We start from the raw sequence: 11,347 nt of genomic DNA on the forward strand, positions 1-11,347 counted from the left end.
TTTTTCATTGTTGATGTGGGGGGGGGGGGGAAAGGAAAAATCATTGAAGTCTTTGGTTAGAATCTGGACGAGTATATAGACTTACTCCTACTGTATATTCATAGAAATCTGAATAAATGGAAAGAAAACAGCAATGAATGGTCTTTGCCCTTGTGATTCCCACCAGCTTGAAGTAAACATTTTTTCTCCACAGAGAACATGATTAAGTACACTGGAAGCCCGGACAGCATGCGCTCCCGCACCCCTATGATCACTCCTGACCTGGAGAGTGGGGTGAAGGTCTGGCATCTGGTTAAGAACCACGAGCACGGAGACCAGAAAGAAGGCGACCGTGGCAGCAAGATGGTCTCCGAGATCTACCTGACACGACTTCTGGCAACGAAGGTGAGAGAAACCTGCTGAAGGAAAAAAAAAAAAAAAAATCCCCTTTAATTGTATTCTTGTTGATATTTATCTACACATATTCTTATTGGGATCTGAGCATAGTGTGGCATCATTTAATGTCTTGGAAGCAGTTGAGCAAGCGAAAGCGTGACCGGTCACTATAACCCTTATACGCGGTGTTATGACGACTCAGAAAAGCCTCACTTTATTTAAATATTCATGATTGCTCGGGATGAATCATCTCTGTGGAAAATATTATTCAAATGTATTCTCTACCCCCTCAGGTGAGAGAAGGAAAATAGATATTTCTGTTTATTTGCTTCTTTCATTACCGTTCCACAGAATGCAGCATATCAAAAAGTCTAAAGAAGAAGAAGGGGAAAAAAAAGGCTCCAAAGCTTGTGAATGTTACAAAAATGATATGGCCAAACAGAACTGGTGATAAAAAATGAGACACTTTGAATGTGCCCTTGGACAATAGCCTCTAAGATGGGAAAGAAAATAGTTAATTTGGTTTAGAGGGAAGTGTGACTTTGATCCTAGAGCTGAATGTAAATCACAATCTGCTCTTAAAGCACCTTTTTTTTTTTTTCATTTGACTAACATTATTAGAAAGATGGAGCCAGACATACTGAGGCAGTAAAAAGAAAAGGGTGGCTACGCTCTGGAAATGTTCAGGCTGAAATTGCTTCAATCAGAACAATTTCACATTGTTTTTTTTGTTTTTTTTAAGTGGTTTGCAATTTTAGCCAACCACAATGTATGTCAATTCTATGTATTTATAATAGCGCCAATTCACAACATGTCATCTCAAGGCACTTTATGAAAACAAAGTACAATATTTTCCTACTGTGCTTACAAATTATGTATGTCATGTCACTCTGTCTGTCACGGTTTGGTATTATTTTACGTCAAACTGTTTAAAAAAGCTTGTGCGAGAGAGACTCAGTCATCACAACAAGGCCTCTCAGGAGCTACTGCCTCTCTTACTTTGAGAGTTTCAAGCACAGACACCAGGTGTCAAATTTAAACCTCTCCCCTTAACCGGAGCTCATGATAATAGGCTAAACTTATCGAAACCGATAAAGTCAGGCCGACACGGCAAGTAGACAGCCCTTTGTGAGACAGACTTCACTTTGACGAGGAAATGTCAAGGTAAAAAAAACAAAAAAAACAGGAGAATATGTTTAAATGTAGTACACATGTTCTCTGGGGGGATAGCTACCATGCAGATGTGTTGGCAGAATCAGGTATTCAATTAGCAGGGTAGGAGGTGTGTAACAGTGACTGTAACAGAGAACATAACCAGCATATGAGAGAAACTAATAAACAAACTGGTGATTGGAGACTAAAAGGAAGCCGGGGAGCTGCAGCAGCTGTCACCATGACATGTACTGCACAGCCCTCCACACACCTTCACACATGCAGTCATGTCGGCTCACAGCCTCAGCGAGTCGCTTTGTTTCCCTGCTGTTATCCCACTCTGAGGTGCAGAGAAAGGGAAGCTTCTGGCTGTTGACAGAGCATCGTCTTTAAAAATGGATTGTTTTTGTGAAATAACCAGTCTATGTTGGCTGGCCATCTTTCTTGGTGAGAAATGATTAGGCAGACAGGCGGTGTAATTGACTGCGTTTGCCTCTTGCCTTGCCAGTAAATACCTCTCCCTGGCAACATGGCTCATGCCTCTCGTATTAGCTTCACCGGCGAGGCTTTGGAGTGAGGGTGGGGGGGTGCAGCAGGTGTTTTATTTAGTGGCACAGGGAAAGGGTGCGTTTTCTCACTTTCACACAGGTGAGTGGTGGGGCTCCTCTTCCCTCCAGCGTTCTGATTGTTTGCTTTCCTTGCATTTCATTGTTGAACGACATCAAAACATCCAGATGACACGTTGTGTTTAGAGTGCAGTCTAATAACAGGGTGGATGGCTGTGGGGTGGGGGTGTTTTGGCAGTAACCAGCTCCACAGAACCCTGTGACGACGACAGGGTCGATACCAGAGCAGCCTTCGAGATAGAAGATGACGGACGGTGTTACAGGTTGAGCACTTGTGTGCCCACAAGGTTCCAAAGCAGCTTGGAAAACGCTGGAATTTAATTGAAGCATTTCCCAGCTCCCAAAAGAATTAGAAAAAGACAAAAATTAGGCATGAAAAATATTTGTAGTCAGACTTAATACTACAAATTAAGTCTGACTACAGAAAGTGTCCTCCTCTTTGTGTGCTTTCATCTTTTCCTTCTGTCCTTTCTGAGTGTTTTTCCTCTGTTTTTCATTCCTTTCCTCTTTTTTCCTGTGTATCTTACCTTTTACTATTTCTTCCTTGGAGTATCCCGCCCTTCCCTCTGTCTCCTACCTTCCTTTTCTTATTCCCTCCTCTTGTTCTTCTGTGCTGTGCTCTCTGTGTCCAAATCCCTGATCAGTCTTTCCTTTTATTTATTTTTTTGAAACGGTAACTCTTGAATGAGTTGCAACTATTGTTTTTTTTAACCTGTATATATTTATATACATAGACTCCATTATAATAGGTGGCTATGAGTCCCTTTTTAAATATATATATATATATTCTGGCATTTTTTGCTATGATAGAAAATTGCATTTGTGACATACTTCAGTGGGATTCTTTGAAAGAACATTTGAGTCCATGATGACTGGAGATTTTTCATTATTTTTTTTATTTGCTTTGTGATCCTTAACCACAGAACAATCAATCAGTTTTGCATCTCTAACCATATTTTTTTGGGGAACAAAAACAAAGACGTCTGTCCTTTAACCTTATTGGTCAAGTGGTACTGTAAAGTTGTAAGTCATAGATATTTCAGGCAAGGAATATCATATCAATTTGAATAAAAGTGGCCTGAGAACAAAGATTTTGAGTAGTCCTGCAGTAGGTTGAGTAAACCTGAGTCAACTTTGTAATTAACAAATTGAGTATCTGCTATTCAATTTGTCAATCAGGTGGTTATGATCAACTGTAAGACCTAGTAAAACAAAAACTGACGTTCTTGATTAATTTCTTTAGTGATTAAAAACCTTTGATGTTATATGAGCAAAAACCTGCCTGGCTTTTACAATAAATGTTTTTCTTAATCAAAAAGGAGTACATTTTCTTAAAGACTGCCAAATGTCAATGACCTTCGCAAAAACATTGGTTATTTGCTTGTAATTTATTAATGCTTTCAAAGTTGATTTTTCTTAAAGAGGATTGATCACTGAAGCTTTTAGGTCTTCAGGATAATGACTTGAAAGAAAAAAAAAAACATCTGCGATCTCCAATATTTTAGGTGCAACACAGCTACGGAACCCTGCCACCCACACACACACACACACACACACACACACACACACACACACACACACGCACATACATACATTAGGAGGTATTCCCTCGCCACTCAGAAACATGCTGGCCTAATAAAGATGTACATGATCTCATCTTCATAGAGAAATCGGAAGCCGTTGGGAATTCTGGCTGCATTAAAATTATAGCCGCAATTGTTGGACTAACAGGATTCCCTCCTCCGACTCTCTTTTACATCTCTTGACTTTCATTTGGTCATCTGCTTCTGCCAAATTGGATTTTTATTTGCCTGCGCCTGTACACACCTCAACTGCCACACTCGATGGCCTCGTTTTCTGATAGGAAACCTGCCGTTTTCATTTCCCTCCCGTGCTTCCACTTTCTCCCCTGCATCCCATCAACTTGTTCTTTACAAGAGGATTAGATTCTTTCACTCTGTGTGTCTCTCCTCATCTCCTCCTCCTCCTTAAAGTCGCCAACATTAAATCAAATTAAGGTCAATGGTGCAGTGTGGGAGCTAATCCGGCAGCACAAAGAGGCTTAGGAGATGCACCTTCTGTTCCCAGATATTATTGAAAGTCAGCTGTGAAATAACAATTTCTTCCATCAAAGCTGCAAGCAGATTTAGGGGTCGGGTCTGCAAGATATGAGAGTCACATACACAAACATCGGAATGAAAGGACTACATGAAAATGCATGGCACAACTCAGAATATGATTGGAAAAAATATTAAGTTTATAGTAACTTCTCATTGGACATTCTTAGTATATCATAAAACGTATAAGAAAAAAACTGTCAATCCTTAACTATGGGATTAGAGTCTACTGTACCTTAAGTATTCATAAACTTTGATAAACTTGGGCATGACTGGGAATACATGCATGGTTTTAACATAAAGAAAATCTCTAATGCATGGCAAGCATCTATATTTGACAATCCTTAAAATCCAGTCTCCCTTTAGAAGTCGCCTAATTACTAAACTGAATTCACCTATGTGTTTACTTAGTATACACACAACGGACGTTGTTGGGGAATAACGGTGAATGGTATCAATAAGTACAAAGGTTACATGAGATGGGGGTAAAGTGGATAAAGTCTAGAGAAAAAAGCAAATAAGTCCAATGACCAATTCAATCCATGTTGAGGAAACAGCATTTTGCAGGAAAACGGTAAATGCACCATCCATCGGATGAAACCTGGTAGATATTACACGACGCTGGACAAAGTAAAGGGCCGTCCTGCAACACGTCGTCTCAGTTTAGGATGGCAACTGGTAGTGCTAATTTTAGTTATGGGTATCAACAGAGTAAAAAGCGATGACAACTATTTGTTTTTTTCCAATTTCTATTTGTAAAAACTGCTAAACCATCATAACTTTTCTTTCCTTTTTCATTTGAGAACTACTTTATGAATGTAATGTGATAAATGCGGAAAAAGTTCCAAGGGTAAGAGCATCTTCGCTTGGAACTGTGCCCTTCCACACGACACACTTGGACGTCTGTTCTCTCTGACCCGCAGGGTACATTACAGAAGTTTGTCGACGACCTGTTTGAAACCATCTTCAGCACCGCCCACCGGGGCAGCGCCCTGCCACTGGCAATTAAATACATGTTTGACTTCCTGGACGAGCAGGCGGACAAACACAGCATCCACGACCCGCATGTGCGACATACATGGAAGAGCAACTGGTGAGTTCAAATCAAATCGGCAATATTTGCTACTTGTGAACACAAAGTTGTTGACGCATCGGGGTGTGGTTTCTTTGGTAGAAAGTTACTTGCTCATTTGTGCTGCAGTCTGGCTTCTTTCAAGGCCTCTTGTGCATTTTGGCACATATACCACAGCAGTGTCTTGTCACTGCCAAGTTCCTCCATGTGCTTCTTCCCTTCCTAATACCCATTAGCCACAGGGGTGTGTAATCTTCGTTAAAGCCATTCACAAGAGGCTAATCCAATTGGCTGCCAAGACTCTCCATTATCATCATGGGTTACTGGGCCAAAATAACGCTCGTCACTGTGGAAATCTCCATAGTGACAAATGTGCACTTCCAGGTGCATGAGTACACCTCTAAATTAATATCCGCTTATTAATTTAGGCCACGTTGACCTCTGTGAAACCACTTTATGAAGCCTGGTCGAAGTTAAATAACCAGCCGGAAACTAGAATGGGAGCCGAAGAGAAATGAAAAGGTGATGAAGAGGAAGTGGATGCAATGGGAGTTAAATACACTAATAACTCGTTAGCCTTCTGGCCTCTGTCAAGATCCCAGCATGCATAGCACAGAGTGAGGCTCAGAAGGACAATTCAAGATGGAGGGAGGAAGTGTTTGCTTTTCATTTTAATTTTGGTGTTTCTAGTGTCATGTCATGGGATAGTTTGGAGGTTTTAAGTATTTTCTGACAGCAGAACAGGTTTGGTAGCATTATTTTCTTAATGGCCTCTATCTATCATAGGGAACTGTCAAAAACTGCTGCGACTGAGCCAGTTGTAGCTGTAGTATGTGTGAATATGCATAAGTTTAAGCTGGAATATTAGCTGTGACAAAAGGCCAAGAGTAGAGAATAATGATGCAAGCATCTCCTCCAAGCTGAGCCCCCATCCCATTAAGTCCCCCCATTCTCATTGTCATCATACACACCATTAACCTCAGCTGCAGTGAAAGCTTTTGCACCCCAATGCAACCCCCCAAAGTCCCATTTACCCCCCGTCCCCACCCGCCAAGTATCACAGTATAGCCCTGCCCTTAAATTATTCCCCTGCCTACCATTTGGCTCCTCTGTCATTTTCATGTGGTTCTTAATGGTGTTACTATAGCGCTAGGTTTCAAATAACATAGTTTGCACTGAAAAATCTGAATGTTTCTTCAGTTTGTTCTGCAAGCTGTCAAAAGCGAAATCCGTTCCGGTTTCCCTTTGCTTCTTCTGTTCAAGTTTCAAACCCTCTGAAACCAACTTGGATACCTTTAATTTCTGCAGAAGCTTTAAATAACATAAATGCTCAGTCGTTTTCTTCTGCATTGTGTTGAGTTCAGCTGCGGATTTATTTTTTGCAATAAGTCTCTACATAGTGGAATCACTGGCTCTAGCAGCCTCTCCAGATGGTATCCTTTGGATTAATGGCAGCGTGTCGGTGTCTGCTCACATCTTCTCTCTTCTGTTTTTTTGCCTGCCCGTCGATTGCCACAGTGTGTTTTTCGTGTAGAGGAGATGGAAGGAAATTTAATTACCCTGCAGAACTGTCACATAGATGTGGATCATCTGTTCTCAGTGCTACTGCAGCACCTCCCTACTCAGACTATAAACAGCCCTGTTAGGATAGAGATACAGATTAGTGCATGTTCTAGTCATAATTAATGTGCCATTCTCGTCAAAATTTGCATATTGGCTTATTGAAGTCCTTTTTGGAGCAAAGCCCACTAGACTGTGTTTATAAAGCTCGTCACTTTCCTGGCTACATTGTAATGCCTACATATCCAACCGTTTGCTTGTTGATGGTAATTACCCTCACTATTGATGCACTTCGAGCAAATTTAAATGATTCTATAAAGAAACTGGGTTTTAAACTTCCTGTGAGAAGATTATATACCCTCAGTATGTATATGACAGTCATTTACCTGAGTGTTGTAACAATGCATTTGAACTATTCAGTGTAGAATTACCATGTAACTTATACCCATGTTACATTAACCAGGAAGCATCAACAAGTATATTGCTTCAATAAAGAGCCTATATGAATGTTACTTATACAATTAGCTAATATTTACTGCAGTCCAAGGAGTTCTTTGTGATATAGATATTACAATACATGTCTTTTGTATGTATCACTGTGATTTTGTTGCTGATTATATAAAAAAGGATTCTGAGCATCAGTAGTTTCTTTAAACTGATGAAAAGTTAGACTGCCCATTAAACCAAATAAGGAAACTTTGCCTAAAAGGCCCCATTAGCTGGCCTTTGTAGTCATGAATCAGTAGAAAAGGGTCTTTTCTTTTAATTTTCCCATGGTTTCATGCACCACCCAGCATAATTCCTCCTGGATAAGCAATGCCCTTGATCTTGGCAGATGATATTTACCCCTAATCCCCGACCAAAACTCCTGATCAAAAAACATCATTCATATACACAGCATGAGCCAGCTGCCAAATTTACACGCTTTGCTAATTTTTAGTGGGTGATGCACAAGAATTGTGATGAAAGTTTTAAAAAACAAAATTACAAAATTTGCATGGGGGACTTCATCATTGTGGCAACCATTGCCCTATTGAAAGAGCAGATTGCCAATGATCACTGCAGAACAGCAGTGTTGTTAATATCCCTTTGATCCCTGCACCTAATCCCACTAGATTCTTTGCTTAGATTAATTTTGCAGCCATAATACAGAGATCTTTTCCAATACCAAATCCTCTTTTGTTAGAATGTACATCTGAATTGCTTTTGGGCCAAAATACATACTTATCACTAGTGTTCTGCTGGTATTTTAAATGATTTCCTTTTTTTAATGGTTATTTTTCCCTTATCCCTTATTATTGTGCCACTGAAACACTTGTATTGGATAGAATATGCTGTCTATCCTGATTGATTTTTTCCCCCTCATATCACCTAAAAAGCTTATAACTAGAATAGTAAAGCTACAGTGATCCACACAGCTCTTTGTTAATACCACCCGAGCTTCTTTCACAGCAGTCCCCAGATAAAGCTGGCCCCATATCTATTTATTTTGGCAGAAACAAGCTCGGCAAATAAAAAAGACTTGTATATTTTTATCATTCTGGACAGGCACAAAAATAGGACCCACTTGCACAAATAAGCCAATATGAATTGTGTCAGTGCGGCCTCAAGTGAAGACTGCTGGACACTGTTTGAGAAAATGAGGACCGGCCACCACCTGGTTTTAAAGATAAAGCCTTTATTGAATTAGGCACATACAGGAGCAACAACAGCAACTGTGTACTAGCTTTGCAACATGATTGAATCTTCAACCCCTCTGGCAAATAATATGTTCATGCCTATTGACTAGCTCACTGTGGCAAATTTCAAAATAACATTTAGACTTGATCTTAAAGCATTTCAGTGTTGGTTTGCTTTGTTTTCTGTGTTTGAATAGCTAGATTAACATAATGTCAATGTTTTCTAAAATTAAGGAATATGTGGAAAAAACAAAACTGTAAAAAACAGAAATTAGATTTTTCTTTGTCCATGTTTAACTGGTGATGCACTACAGTAATATAAATGTCAAAGCCTTATTCTGAGGCTACAGTCTGATGGTAGAGATAATACTACACATCTGTTGGATGGAACAGAAGTCAAAACAAATGTTGCAATTAAGCTAAAAGATGTCCTGCTTATAGGAGAGGGATTGTTACAAGTAATTTTTGTCAGAAAGTGCTTTTAAAAACAGAAGAAAATGAAAACGATCTCTTATGCGCTACAATATCTATAAAATGTACACTTAGCATTTTTTTGTCAGGTTGTAAAGTGGTATGTAAGCTGAGAATCCTCCACTAATCCAATTTGTAAAAATGATGTATAGTAGTAATAGCTGACCACTAAACTCTTGCTCACCCTTTTTCAGCCTACCTCTGCGCTTCTGGGTGAATGTGATCAAGAACCCCCAGTTTGTGTTTGACATCCACAAGAGCAGCATCACGGATGCCTGTTTGTCCGTGGTGGCCCAGACCTTCATGGACTCCTGCTCCACCTCAGAACACCGCCTTGGGAAAGACTCACCATCCAACAAGCTGCTTTATGCCAAGGACATCCCCAGCTACAAGAGCTGGGTGGAGAGGTGAGCACTTAGAGGATGGATGGAAGGAGAGAGAACTTAGATTAGCTATGTGGCTGTAGCACTGATCTATGAGCTGTGAAACCCCATCCAAATTACAACACAGCGAGGATGGATGGGAGCGCCTTGGGCAAGAGAGCTGCAGCACAGGGAAAGTCGGTTGGTTGGGACGGTGCAGAAGCACATGTGAGGGGAGAAAGAGAGCAGAATGTGGTAATGTTAAAATTAAGGCTTCACAGTCTTTATTCTTTATCACCAATTAAATCCTGAATAAAAGATAAGACACAGTAAATTGGTTTGCAGTATCTGTAATGGCTAGATAGACCCTAAATCTGAACAATAACCAAAGAGTTGCATTTTAAGCCACTGAGGATCTTCAAGTTAAAGGCCAATTACGTTTTCTTTGCATCAACACTGAATGTACATGTATCTGGGGTGTAAATGCTTTGCTTAGGCCCTGTAACATTAACATTCAGAAATATTTTAAAGGCTCACATGTTAGCTGTCGATTTCTTTTCAAGCCACAATTTACATGCAACTGACTTTAAAGTTTACATTTTGTGACACGGCCTTTCATATTATGCTGATAATTGTTGTAGATTACACTTTTTTAGTCCACCGAAGGGCATTTTCAGGTCAAGCGGTTTTAAAAGGTGTATTAATGAGAGGATAGTTGGAGCAATTGTGAATGTAGCACAGACGTTTGTGAGAAAATAGTCAAATAGTTCACTTCCAGGCTAGAAATAAACACACCTGCTTTTTTTGCGCTAACAATGCCCTGCTAGGAGCTCACCATCACTGCCTTCCAACGCTGAGCAGGTGTTGATGTGAGCATGACCAACACCCCACCTGCCTCTTCCTTTGCTCAGTTTGGTGCAGATACTCTCTCTCGCACACACGCACTTCTAAAATTATTTAGCTCTCCAGCAGGCCTGTTCTCCAGTGGCTGCAGCTACAGGAATTTAATATGTTAATAAGCTGTTTTAATTAACATAGCTGATATGGGAAACACAGCTGTTGCTGACACTGACTGATTGCCTTTAACTTAATGGACCATGTGTGCATGTCTACTGTTGTGGTGCTGAAATCTGAGGCAGTGCAGCCTCCTCAGTCACATTACTACAAAACACACGTGGTTTCTATAAAATATGCATGAGCTAAAAACTTAACACATTTTCCTTAAAAAAAAAGTTTTCCCTGTCAGTTATATACCTTCTTGTCTCTCAACAGGTACTACTCAGACATTAGCAAGATGCCAGCAATCAGTGACCAGGACATGAATGCCTACTTGGCAGAACAGTCACGGATGCACATGAATGAGTTCAACACCATGAGTTCTCTCAGTGAGATTTATTCGTACGTGGGAAAGTACACTGAGGAGGTAAGTCGAAGAACGCTCTTTTTCTGGAAATGAAACTTATACATTATGTAGATTTTACAACAGACTGAAAACATGTCAATCCTTTGCTGTAGTGTTGGTTGGTGACTGAATATTACATCACGAAAGTGTGTTAATTTTATACCGTGGTATAAAACAGTATACCACGGAATCCTGTTTTATACCGTGGTATAAAACAGTATACCACGGTATGAAACAGTATACTGTGGTATACCATGGTCTAAAACAGTATACCGTGGTATACTGTTTCATACCGTGGTATACTGGTATACCATTTTATACCAGTATACCGTGGTATACTGTTTTATACCGTGGTATACTGTTTTATACCACGGTATACCATGGTATATCACGGTATATCACAGTATACCACAGTATACTGTTTTATACCATGGTATACCGTGGTATATCACAGTATACCACGGTCTAAAACAGTATACCGTGGTATACTGTTTTATACCACGGTATACTGTTTCATACCGTGGTATACTG

General features: G+C 40.1%; 1 protein-coding gene across 2 annotated transcripts in view; it reads left to right on the forward strand.

The window, feature by feature from the left end:
* plxna4 (plexin A4) overlaps positions 1-10,885 on the forward strand; it is a 239,317-nt gene extending 228,432 nt beyond the window's left edge. For both annotated transcript variants that reach the window (XM_015029533.1, XM_015029532.1), the window contains exons 28-31: positions 194-384; positions 5,194-5,363; positions 9,247-9,459; positions 10,687-10,885. In XM_015029533.1, coding sequence (XP_014885019.1) covers positions 194-384; positions 5,194-5,363; positions 9,247-9,459; positions 10,687-10,870 — 758 coding nt within the window. In that variant the 3' untranslated portion in view covers positions 10,871-10,885. The remainder of the gene's footprint in view (positions 1-193; positions 385-5,193; positions 5,364-9,246; positions 9,460-10,686) is intronic.
* The last annotated feature ends 462 nt before the right edge of the window (positions 10,886-11,347 follow it).

This window comes from Poecilia latipinna, unplaced genomic scaffold (assembly GCF_001443285.1).
Source record: "Poecilia latipinna isolate Pla-1442-1.1 unplaced genomic scaffold, P_latipinna-1.0 Scaffold156, whole genome shotgun sequence".
NCBI lineage: Eukaryota > Metazoa > Chordata > Actinopteri > Cyprinodontiformes > Poeciliidae > Poecilia > Poecilia latipinna.